Raw genomic sequence first — 13,356 nt, 5'->3', positions numbered from 1 at the left:
CTTCATATATCAAAGAATTCCAGTATCTTCTCCAAGCTTACAGCCTCACCTTTCACGATATTTACATGATCCTCTCTAACACCCTTCTCCCTAAGGAGCGCCGGCGAGTCTGGGAGCAAGCCCGCACTTATGCAGACCAGGTCCACCAAACAACCCCAGCCCTGCCCATAGGGCGCAAGCAGTCCCCGAGCAAGAGCCTAACTGGGATTACAACACCCAAATTGGCGTCACTGCCTGGGACCACTTCGCCACCTGTTTAATAACCGGGCTGCGTAAAGCAGCCCAAAAGGCAGTCAACTTTGAAAAACTTCACGAAATTGTACCAGAGAAACATGAAAACCCATCCGCCTTTCTTGACCGCCTTACACAGGCACTCCAACAATATGCCAACATAGACCCAGAAGCCCCTGATGGCAGGCAGCTTCTCATGTCCCATTTTTTCACGCAAAGCTTCCCAGACATTAGAGCCAAATTAAAGAAGCTAGACAGAGGTCCCTTCACCCCGCAGACCGAGATTCTGGCCACCGCGTTCAAGGTATACCATAACCGTGACAAGCAGGCGAGGAGGCAAAAGTGTCAAATGCTGGCTCAAGCTCTCCAAGCCCCTCCTCAGCCAGCTATAAACACTGGTGACTGTAAGCCACCATTTGCCCACCGTCAGCCCCCTGGGCCCTGCTTCAAGTGTGGCAAAGAAGGGCATTGGGTCCGTGAGTGTCCCAATCCCAGGCCTCCACACAAGCCGTGTCCAAAATGCCACCAGCCCAGTCACTGGGCCGTCGACTGCCCCAACTCCTGAAGGGGGGTTGGGCCAGACCCCGCCCCCGCCCCCGACCTCTTAGGACTGGCCATTGATGATTGACGGAGCCCTGGGACTCCCCCCCACTGACGCACACTATCACTGCACAGGAGCCCAGGGTGCCTCTCACAGTAGATGGGCGCCTCGTCACCTTCCTTCTCGATATAGGAGCTACTTTCTCGGTTCTGCGGGAATTTTGGGGTGTCACTTCCACTTCCGGCCCTCCTATAGTCGGGGTAGGAGGCCAAACCATGCGCCCAAGAACTACCCCACTTTTATCCTGCTCCTTCTCAGGTCACCTCTTCTCTCATACGTTTTTAGTTATGCCCCAGTGCCCCCTTCCCCTATTAGGAAGAGATATCCTTTCCAAGTTTAGAGCAGCCATCACTTTTAATCCCATAGCTCTCCCAGACTCAGCCTCCCTCCTCGCCCTAGTTGCCAACTCAACTGACCAACCCCACACTCCGTCTTCCTTGTCCCTATCTGTCAACCCCACAGTCTGGGACACTGCCACCCCCTCACTGGCTCACTGCCCTATCACCCACAATCTTCCGGAAAAGTCGAGTAGACCAACCACACACTCAAAGAGACCCTCACCAAGCTATCCTTAGAACTGCATCTAGACTGGGTGAAATTACTCCCCACAGCCTTATTCAGGCTTCGAGTTCTCCCAAAGAAACCTACCCTCATGTCTCCTTTTGAAGTCATGTATGGTCATCCAGCACTTCCTCCTGGCGTTAATCCCACCTCCCCACTGATCCCATCACACATTAATTATCCCCTCTTGTCCTTCATCCATTGCCAGCTTTGGAAAAGGCAGGAGGCCTCCAACCAGACACGAATAACATACAGACTACCTTCCCCCTCATGCCCAGTGGCTGGGTATTTTATTCACCACCCGGGCACACCGATTCAATAACTCTGGCCCCAAAATGGAAAGGGCCCCTCCAAATCATACTATGCACCCCCACTGCCGCTAGACTCCAGGAATCTCCAGGACAACTAAACCCCTGGCTTCATATTTCCAGGTTAAAGCCGGCCACCAACCCGGATCAGACAAGAAGCCCACCGGCCCCACACCATCCTACAAAATATACTTGCACACCTGTGCCAAACAGCCCACTCAAAATCCGCATCTCTAAAACACCTTCTCTTCCCCCCATTCCAGAAACATAGACTCTCCCCACAACCCTACTACCTGTTCACCATCAAAGAAACCTACACTACCAACAGGAGAACACACAAACCCCCTTCATATACTACACCACCAAAAACAATGCCTCGTCCCGGGCCATTCACATCTCCGACCCATCCAGTTCCATCTGGGGCCAGTCAGCCACAGGAGGTTTATACCCAAGCAATGCCTGGTCCTACCCAGCACAAACCCTAACCATCACCCGCACACTCAACACCATCTCCATACACTACTTCTCTCAAGTTTCACTTCTATGTGCAAACCTTAACAGACCTCCTCTTACAGCCTCCCACATCTTTTCACCTTCCTCCACCAGCGAACCCCTTTCACAGCCCTATTACCTTTTCACAGTCAAAGCCCCCTCTTGCTGCCATCCCCTTATCAGAGTCAATGCCTGCAATAACTCCTCTGCCTCCACTACTAACTTCATCGTTTCCATCTCTAACCAAACCTTTAACCAGCTTCTCCTCAGAAATTACCAACTTTTAGCAACCTGTGAAGACGCAGAGGACTCCAGAGATAGCCTCACACCCTTCTAATACGTCAACGACCAATACGCCAGTCAGCCAACACCAGTCAGATAAGATCTACCATAACAACCCCTCATCCAACATCCCTCATCCAGCCATTACCAGGGTTGAGTCTGCCAAACACCCTAAATAACTATCATTCTCTTTTCCTTCTGGGCTAAACCTAGGTCCAACGCCCAATGTCTCGGTTCCACCAGTTCCTAGACAACCTCCTCACGGACAGCTGGCTCATCACAGACCCCTCCCTGCCCCTTGGCTGGCTCACGGCTTTGGACGACCTATACCTACAAGGAACATTCATAGACTTCACACCCAAGGAAGTGTTCATATATAGCACCCTACCTACTTGGCCTTATACTCCTACTGTGCCCTGTCCACAACCCTCACAGTCCTCCCATACCCCTCCCCCACAACGCCCCTGTTAGGCAGGAAGTAGCCAGACGAACTACAACACCCATTTCCCCACTTCTTAAAAAACAAAAAAGGGAGGAATGTTAGGCAACAAGGGTACCTTAATGGCGCCGCTTCCATGTTCTCCCCTCCTTGACCAGGCACTGTCTGAACCTGCCAAAGGAGGGCCAATCAGAAAGAAGCATCTCCCGCCTTCCCTTGGGCCCACCCCACGTAGGCCCAAGGGATATAAAACCCAGCACACCAGCGGCTCTCTCTCTCTCTCTCTCTCTCTTCTCTTCTCTTCCTTCTCCGCTCGATACCTCCAATAAAGATCTCTTGACCGCGACGGGTGTAGTCTGATCCTTGCCTGGCCTCTTTCAGTTTAGAATGCAACTACTGATGGAATAGAACTTAATGAAAGAACAGGAACATTTTCAATGTGCTTTCAGAGGAGACAATATAATGTATTGTTTAAATATATGAGTTTTACCAAGTCCTGGGTTCAAATTCTTCCTTGGATAATGTAAATTATTTAGCACAATGTCTGGAACAAAACTCAGTAAATGATAGCTACGATTATTTTTATATTTGTATTTGATCTATTTCAGAGATGTCTTGGTTATCGCAATATTGCTGATTCATTGGGTCTATGAAACTTTACGTTCCATATTTCAGTTCCACTGTCAACTATCCGTCAGACACCTGATGGATGGGATAATTTTGTTTACCTCTAATTCACTTCACTACTACCTTAGCCAATGCTAAACTCCATTGCCCTGAATTTCAAAGATAGGAGGGAGGGTGAGAAAATGTCTCTTCTTTGGTAAAGTGTGTGAAAGTTGCCCAAAATCTATTTGTTCCAGATGTCCCAGCGTGTTTGCTACTGGGGTAGTAAAACCAGTAGCACTGATGTGCTTTTCCTCACAGCAGAAGGTGTTACCTGGAGTTGAGGGATGGAGAACCAAGAGGCACTACCCTGCGTCTCCACCTTTGCCAGTGAATGTTTATGATAGCTTGTCGCTGGAGAAACACTATGTGCTTTGTAGAGAGGTTTTCATTTGAGATGTCAAAACTGAAAAGCTCGTGCTTTCCCTTCAGCTCACCAGGCAGCAGACTTTCCAAAGGACAGATTAACTGAAACAATTGTGAATGGCTCTTGAAAAGTATTCTTATTTTTTTATTATTATTTTTAAAAATTCTGCTTTGTGCACTGGGAGAATATCTATAAATAAACTCTTTAAAAAAATATCCTATTGAAAGTGTCTTCTAACACTTGGAAACTAGGGAGGCAAAGAATAATTACTGTGAAATTGTCCTCTGGCTGTATTTCTGTAACTTGTTATTCCTTAGCTGTCTTAAGTGGATGTTTGGCATGATTGTACCTTTGGTATTCATTCATCTGGACATTTTTTACTGAGCAACTCCGATGTGCCAGACATTATGCTAGAAATAACAGATGGTTTTGGAGACATGACTGATAGGGTTTGGATGTTTTTTTCCCCTCCAAATCTCGTGTTGAAATGTGATATTCGATGCCAGAGTTGGGCCTGGTGGGAGGTGTTTTGGTCATGGGGGTGGATCCCTCATGAATGGCTCTGTCCTTGTGCTAATGAATTCTCACCTTATGAGTTCACACAAGACCTAGTGTTTAAAAGAGCCTGACACCTCCTCCCTCTCTCTCTTGCTCCACTCTCTTGCCATGTGACATGCTGGCTCACCCTTTGCCTTCTGCCATGATTGGAAGCTTTCTGGGGCCTCATAAGAAGCCAAGCAGATGCTGGTGCCATGCTTACATAGCCTGCAGAACTGTGAAGCAAATAAATCTCTTTTCTTTTCAGATTACCCAGTTGTGGGTATTCCTGTATAGCAATGCAAACAGACAAACACAATGACGATAAACACATGAAAAGGAAACTATCTCTGTAAGAAATATATGCCAACTTGGTTTGGGTCTGTGTCCCCACCCAATGCTCATGTCAAATTGTAATTCTCACTGTTAGAGGAGGGGCTGGAGGGGAGGTGACTGGATCATAGGGGCAGACTTCCCCTTCTTGTTCTCATGATAATAAGTGAGTTCTTATGAGATCTGGTTTGAAAGTATGTATCCCATCCCCTTATGCTCTTGCTCTCTCCTGCTGGCCATGTGAATACGTGCTTCCTTCCCCTTCACCTTCTGCCATGATTGTAAGTTTCCTGAGGCCTCTCAAGAAGCAGAAGCCTGTGCAGCCTGCAGAACTGCGAGCCAATTAAACAACCTCTTTTCTTTATAAATTACCCAGTCTCAGGTATATCTTTATAGCAGTGTGAGAATGGACTAATACAGATGCTAAAATGCCAAATGAGAGTTACAGAGTTACAGTCACTGAAAAAAACAATCCCACAGTATTGAGCTGTCACCCGGTGAAACTGCCTTTGCAAAGATTATGACAGTGAGAGAAATCTAACGTGGCTGACTCTATCTTGCTTCTGGCCTCACGGGCTCGCTGTCTTCAACTCAATCCAGTGAAGCAAATTTGTGACTTCCTCAATTGTCCCTTCCTCAATTGTCACTATTGTAGAACCTAAGATTGATCTTTTGATACATTTTTCTGATTTTTGCATTCTGGCAACTGACTTCACCTGGATCCATGACTCATGACTTAACCAGTCCTGTGGTCTCCCACTCAGAGGTGGACTCATTGCATGAGGACTGTTTTCACACCCCTATAATTGCCTCCCCAATCAATCAGCAGTACCCATTCCCCAGTCCCATGCCTACCAAGCTATCCTTGAAAAACCCTATCCTCTGAGCCATGTAGCTGATTAACATTAACTAAATGCTTTCTTTACTACAATGTCACACAATCTCAGTGAATTGGTTTTGTCTAGTCAATGGGCAGGAAGAACCCATCAGGTGATTACACTTGTGAAACAGTACACTTGGGACACATAAATCTCATCAGGGTTACAGTTTTCAGGAATATGCTCAAAGTATACAGTCTAAGCAAATGTAACTGATGTTAACCTAAAAGAAGAAACTGAGGCAAACTTAACATAAGCAGAGTTTATTTGGGCCAGTTTTGAGAATTGTAACCCAGAGGCATGGATTCAAGTTTGCCCTGAATGTGTGCTCCAATTAGCAGCAGTTACAAGTGAGTTTTTAAAGGAAAAAAGAGGCAGTTCCTAAATTGTTTACCAAGAAGTTACATCAACATAACATAAGCTTGCTATACATTGTCACAACATAACTTGCTATACATTGTTCTTTGCATCACAAACTCCAGGCATGTGAGGATAATGAGTGAGGCAGCTAATAAGGAATGAAATAACTTTAAACAACTGCCCCTAGGCATGGGGGAAGGTGGGTGGTAAGAATAAAGTCTCACACTCACATCTCTCTGGGCCTAATACATTCTACATGCCTCACACAGCTCAGGCTGCCCTGAGCTATTTTTCTTTTCTCACAGGATCACAGGCTGGGAAATGTTTAGGTGGCGCAGCTTCTCTGGGCTTCCCAGTTTCCTTAAGAGGTTGGTGTTCTCTGTAGGATAAGATCCCACCGGGTCCCTGGAAACCCCACGTGGAAGCTAACAATCCTCTTATACCTTTAACCACACCACCTTGAAATTATTTTATTTCATGTTAAGCTTGCAAAGACTGCTTTTAGCAAGTTGTGTATTTGGATTTGGAGTCTGGGTCCTGGGTAAAATTTCTTAATAGGCCACAGTGCCATCTAACAACACTGTGTATGGGTTATGGAATAATCAACTGCATTACACATCTGTAGTTGTATTGCAACCATAATACATAACTAGACTGAGGGCATGTACTGTCTGTTACCACCAACGTTGGGAAAGTCTGACCACAGAAACAATGGATCCTAAGGATATGGCTTTGGGTTGGACCTTGAAATAAAGGTAAAACATTGACAAGAGAGCACCAAGGGGGCAGGCATCCCATCTGCCCTGTTCTCCAACTTACCCCTAATGCCTGACACAGAGTAAGCTCAGCTTTGAAATCTACTGTCAACCCTGCGCTGGGCAAATCTATTCCAGTGCCAATGTCTTAAAGTGTGCTGTTGAGTAAACCTGCAGAGATAGCTTATGAACAAGTACACATACAAAAGACCCATAGATTTACCATCTTGTTTCTGTTTGGACCTTAATACAAGTGGTTAACTCTCCAGACAGTGACATTGTGTCAAGATATAGAATATAACAGAGAATCCAAAATTGTAGGTGCCATCAGAAATTTTTTTTTTTTTTTTTTTTTTTTAAGATGGAGTCTTGCTCTGTCACCCAGGCTGGAGTGCAGTGGCGCCATCTCGGCTCAGTGCAAGCCCCACCTCCCGGGTTCACGCCATTCTCCTGCCTCAGCCTCCCGAGCAGCTGGGACTACAGGCGCCCGGCTAATTTTGTGTGTGTGTGTGTGTGTGTCTGTGTGTGTGTGTGTGTGTGTGTATGTGTTTGGTAGAGATGGGGTTTCACCCTGTTAGCCAGGATGGTCTTGATCTCCTGACCTGGTGATCCACCTCCCTTGGCCTCCCAAAGTGCTGGGATTACAGATGTGAGCCACCGTGCCCAGCCAGTGACTTTTTAAACTATAAAAGTTTGAACAAGATCCATTCATTGGACTGAGAAAATTTCAGTCTAATTTAAAATCCTTTAGAATTTTTAGTTAAGTTATAAACTTTCAGTTCGGAGATGCCTGTTTTATTTCCTTTATGTCGCAGCCAGCACAATGCCATCTAAGTAAATGCATACATTTTTTAACAGTAAAAAATATCTAAACATTGTGGGGCAAAATTATGAGACACTGTATGAGACACTGCAAAAAATTTATTTCCTATATATTTCTTCAATTATTTTGTATCTCTACTATGTGAAAGCCAAAGTATATTCCATTCTGAGTTCTGAATTTCTGATATATCATTTAAAATACATCATTTTAATTAAAATCCTAAAACTATCCCTTGAATCGAGAATTTACAGGCAAGTAAAAAGTTAAATTTAAAACAACAGCATTGAGTAGGATGAAAGAGGCTTCTTTTATGTTCCTTCCTTTTGACGTCCCATGAGTATAATGCCTCTTCCAAGGATTCTTCCATTTCTAGTAGATTAAAATGTATTTCACGTATCTATGTTTTCTGGTATGAATATGATTTCTAGTAAACATTTTCTTTTGTTCAGTCACTATAATGGAGAGGATAAATACAAAAATTTCACATTAAAAGAATCTATAGAAGTTCCAAGTCTGGTTCCAGACCATTCTAAATACTAAAGAATATATATGCCTGTTATTTGTTTTTACCTGGAAGTATGATTAAATATAATTAAAATACCAAGAACAAGGATATAGGTCACAGATCAGAAGTGTTTACTCTATGAACCTGAAATGAACTTTGGATTTTTTTTGCCTTTCAGCATTACAGCTGTGGTTAACTGTCAACAACCCTTGGACTCAGTTTCATGTCTGCAGAGAAGCACCATCGCCCATGACCCTACCCATCCTCCACACAGAAAGCCACAAAGGAAAGCAGCCAGAGTTCTGTACGTATGTTTTATTTGAACATCCACATTTCTTAGCTTAGAGACAATTATATTCTGTACACTTTTCTTCTCTCTCTCTTACGATATTTAGACTGGCCAAAAACCAGGGAAAATGGTCTTGGACTGCAGTCATTATAAAATTTTACTTAATGCTTACAAAAGCACTCATGTGATAAGCTTCAGCATGAAGTGTAATCACCACATTCAGTTTCAAAGTTCAAATGCCCATTCCTATGATGGGTAAACACCTACCATAGTGCAAAGAAGGAGAGTGATTGTGGGTAATGACAGAGGAGGAAAAGTGAAGGGGGTAACAGCTTCTCCCAGAGGAGGGGGTGGTCCCTGTTCCATGCCCATCTTGTCTCCTTAAACAGGAACGGCCAACAGGCCTAACAGTCCTTGTACTCTACACAGCTACTTCCCCTGCTGGAACATGAGCATCTGCCTTCTTCTCCCTAAGGTTTGTCCTCTTTCATCTGATTTTTGGAAACGTTTTTAAGTTCTGCCAGGTTCTTTGTTCTTTCATGAATGAACTGATGGAAATTTTCTATGGAAGTTACTTACCTCACTTAAGAAGTACACAGTGGCTCTCGCCTATAATCCTAGCACTTTGGGAGGCCAAGGCAGGAGGACTGTCTGAGCTCAGATCAAGATTAGCCTGAGCAACACAGTGAAACGCTGTCTCTACTAAAATACAAAAAGCTGGGTGTGGCATGTGCCTATAATCCCAGCTACTCAGGAGGCTGAGGCAGGAGAATTGCTAGAACCCGGGAGGTGGAGGTTGCAGTGAGCCAAGATCGTGCCACTGCAGTCCAGCCTGGGACACAGAGCGAGACTCCGTCTCAAAAAAAAAAAAAAGTACTGACGTGAGGCATGACAGTACAAATCAGGATAGGCTGGACGCAGTGGCTCAAGCCTGTAATCCCAGCACTTTGGGAGGCTGAGGAGGGCGGATCACGAGGTCAGGAGATCGAGACCATCCTGGCTAACACGGTGAAACCCCATTCTCTACTAAAAATACAAAAAATTAGCCAGGCGTGATGGTGGGTGCCTGTAGACCCAGCTACTCGGGAGGCTGAGCCAGGAGAATGGTGTGAACTTGGGAGGCGGTGCTTGCAGTGAGCCGAGATCCCGCCACTGCACTCCGGCCTGGGCGACAGAGCATCTCAAAAAAAAAAAAAAAAAGAAAAAAGAAATCAGGATAAATAAAGGTTTCACTTTGCATTTGAAAAGCTAAGAACAGCCTTTATTGGAGAAAGTAGGATAAAGATATTTCCATATATGTTCATGGGAATTTACCATTCAAATTTACCATTCAAACTGGGGGAGTAGAGATAAGTCACTTTTGCCATCTTATCTGTTTAAAACTCTTCCAAGAAAAGAAAAGAAATGAGGAGTCTCTTTCAAGAAAAGAAAAAAAGGAATACTGTGTAAGAACCACAGAAAAAAAGCTAAGTAGGAGCAGATGTGGGTGCTCTTTCCTTAACAGTCAGCATAGAATGTAGAGACTGACATTTTCCTTAAGAACAGATTATTATAACAAAGCAAGAAAAAGTATGTGTACGTAAGTTGGTCACAGTGACACTTGTAGAAAATATAAGTAGCTGTAAATGGGAAAATGTCAAAAATGTTCCATCCAAGGAATGTTAGAAGGTCCCTTCTTTGCCTTGCTCATCTGAAAAGTTCCAATTCGCCCTACAAGCCTTAGCCCCAAGGCTGGGAAGCCACTGCCTCTACTACCAAGAAGCATCCAGTGTTTCTTTTGTGCTGCCTGGCACCCCTCCTGTGGCTTCATGATAACATCTATCACTCTTTAGGGATCATTTACACTTCTGCTGCCTCTTCTCCCTAAGACAGAGAAAATTGTCACTTGTTCTTTTTTGTATTCTTGGTGTCCTGCAAAGGGAACAGACATCTATCCATTTAATTAAGCTCTGCTAAGATGCTTTGAGTTAAATTGTGTATGTTTGTGTGCTGGAAAAATATATAAAAATCAGTGAGACACTTCTACAAAGACAGAGTAGATATCCTTCTGCTAAATGCATATAAAAATCCTGGATATTAAAACACAGCAAGACTCTGAATAGTAGACAGAAAATAGGCTAGGAGCATTGGGGCCCAAGGAACAACACTGTGATGAGTTCCCTACATTTTCTTTTCAGCTCATATATTTCCAACTTGGAGCTGAAAAAGTCAGCAACCTGGAAATGTCAACAAATGCAGTGGGAAAAAAAGCCCTACAAGAGTCCTGCTCTCTCCTACCAAAGGACCAGAAAAGGGTAGCCAAGCAAAGGTAAAAAAGGCTGTACTGCAACCAAACACCATGGAAAAAACCATGGCCCCACCCACACCAGCAAATGCTGAGTGGGGAGTCCAGACTTACACTCTCACCAAGCTGTAAAGAGGTGCCCCAACTCCCCAGCTTTTGTATTCTTGGTATCCAGCAAAGGGAACACGCATCTATCCATTTAATTAAGCTCTGCTAAGATGCTTTGAGTTAAATTGTGTGTGTTTGTGTGCTGGAAGAATACAACTCCAGAGTGGTGTTGGAGAAGGCTGTGTAGGCTACTGGGAATTTCATTCCCACCTGGTGTAATGAAGTTCTTCCTGTTCACTCCTATCCCACAGCATTAGTGGAGATTCCTAGGGTACTGCAAAAGGTGCCCTGCACATCCCAGCCAGGGAGGAATCAATAAAGACCTAATGGGAAACTGAATTCTCACCTTGCCCAGTAGTAACGAGGGGACCCTGTCACTCAGTCTCAAGGGAGGCTGACTGAGGAACCTGGACTCCTAGCCACACCTGGTAATAATGAGGCAGTGCTCCTAATTCCCCCGCTGTGGTGGTATCAGAGAAAAGTTGGCTAAAGCAGAAGGTTTAAATAAGACCCACAGTCTCATAACATAATACCTAAAAATATCCAAGTTTAATAAAAAATCATTCCACACACCAAGAAACAGGAAAATGTTTCTGAATGGAAAAAAGACCATCAGTAGATGCAAACAATGAGGTGACAGATGTTGGAATTATCTGATCAGGATTTTACAGCAGCCATCATAAAAATGCTTCAACAAGCAAGTATAAACACACTTGAAACAAATGAAAATGTAGAAAGTCTCAGCAAAGACAGAAATTCTCAGCAAATAGAAGATATAAAGAAAAACCAAATGGAAAATTTTAGAAATAAAACATACAATAACTAAAATATAATAATCAGGAATAAATGGGCTCAACAGCAGAACAGATTAGACAGAAGAATCAGTGAGCTTCGAGACAGAAGAATAGAAATGACCTAATCTCAACAACAGAGAGAAGCAGGCTGAAAAAAATATATACAGAGCTTCAGGAAACTGCAGGACTAAAAAAAAAAAAAAAAAGAAAGAAACTTCCTAAATTATTAAAGAATTTTGAATTGCAAATTGTATTTTCCAAAAGTCTTTGCAGCTGGCCCTTAGGCTGTTAAAGAATGCTCATACGAAGGACATATAAAAATCTTTGGTATACTGATATTATACCTAAATTGGACCTACATAGCCTAAAAGTTAATGCAGTCTTTGAAGGTTCACAGGTAGGGACAAAAAGGTACAGTCAAGGTAGTAAAGAAATCAAGTTCATTGTGTCATTTATCATGTCCACCAAGAAGATGTGAGGTGATTGGTGACATATTCTCTTCAAACTATGGAACTTCAAAATGAACCACTCAATGGAAAACAGCTCTGCTGCTGGTAGGGTAAGTCTTCTGCACAGAAAGAAACATTCCAAGCATCTCAACAAAAAATGGCACCTTGCATGCACTGACTGGTGCTCTGAAGTTTCGCCAAGATAAGGTACAATTTTAACAGTCTAAAGGGCCACATTTGAAGGCATTTTAAACCTATGTTAATTACCAGTGAGCAGGATGGGAATATTTTTCTTTTTTTTAATACAAATACAAAGTAAGATTTTATAATAGGTAAATATATTCAAAGATTGTCTCTCAAAGTTGAACTCGTTTGAACCATTAAATCTAAAGAAATCCAATTAAAAAATTAAAAAAACACACACAAGATTAATAATTTGGATTTTGAGGGGATATATGGCAAAGATTGAAACAAGGTCTCAGAAGTATTTTGGCTTCTGCTAATTTTTGTTTTTTGATTAAAATGAAAAGAAATGAAACTCCAAGTTAAAAGATATCCAGAACCACTTTAAAATTCTCGTAAAGACAGTCACATAACATGGGCTACCCCAATCCTACTATAAGTCTACTGTTTGCCCAATGCCATCAGGGTTTATTACCAATAGTAAGATTCAAATATCTGGTATCCAGACAATGTTCACAGCTACTTCTCCTTTAAGAGAAGCAGAAAGGCAGTTTTAGGTATGGTCTGTCTTTACTCCCCCGAACTTGATCAATGTATACAATGCTTACACATTCAAATATGTGCAAGATTCAACAGGAACACTCTCCACTGCTGTGCTGAGTACGCAAGTTTCCCTGAGATGTCCGCATCACAGAGGGCTCCATTCTAACTCTGGTCGACAGTTTCTGAACAATGCAATAGTGTAGATAGAGGACTATATAAAATATAAGGTTCTCTCAGAAAGATTCATGGTGTTTGGGGATAAAAAATATATCAGTCTTCTTGGCTAAAGGTTGGCAAATGTGTTTTCAACTTTAAAATGTCTGAAACTGGCTCTTTTCTTTGTTGATAGAAGCTGAGTCCGGTGATGTGCTCAACATCTGTGATTCGTGCTCTGTGTAACATTAACAATTCTTCAACCCATGAGGATTCATGCTTCCCATGCTAGGAGAATAGGAAATATAAAAGAAAAGTTACCAAGAGAACACTCAGTTCACTTCTATAAGTGCTCCATCTCCCCAGTTTAATCATCTATGAGATTTCAGCTCTGAAGTGGAACATGCCACATGAT

At 43.2% G+C, this 13,356-nt stretch overlaps 1 protein-coding gene across 1 annotated transcript in view; it reads right to left on the bottom strand.

The window, feature by feature from the left end:
- Nucleotides 1–12,525: 12,525 nt before the first annotated feature.
- The window catches only part of ENPP1 (ectonucleotide pyrophosphatase/phosphodiesterase 1), an 81,379-nt gene continuing 80,548 nt past the window's right edge, over nucleotides 12,526–13,356 (bottom strand). The window contains exon 25 of the mRNA XM_032159123.2: nucleotides 12,526–13,229. Within this exon, the coding sequence (XP_032015014.1) occupies nucleotides 13,059–13,229 (171 nt within the window). The 3' untranslated portion in view covers nucleotides 12,526–13,058. The remainder of the gene's footprint in view (nucleotides 13,230–13,356) is intronic.

This window comes from Hylobates moloch, unplaced genomic scaffold (assembly GCF_009828535.3).
Source record: "Hylobates moloch isolate HMO894 unplaced genomic scaffold, HMol_V3 SCAFFOLD_2, whole genome shotgun sequence".
NCBI classification, from domain to species: Eukaryota; Metazoa; Chordata; class Mammalia; order Primates; family Hylobatidae; genus Hylobates; species Hylobates moloch.
The sequence above is the reverse complement of the archived record's forward strand: the minus strand, read 5'-3'. Positions and strand labels throughout refer to the sequence as shown.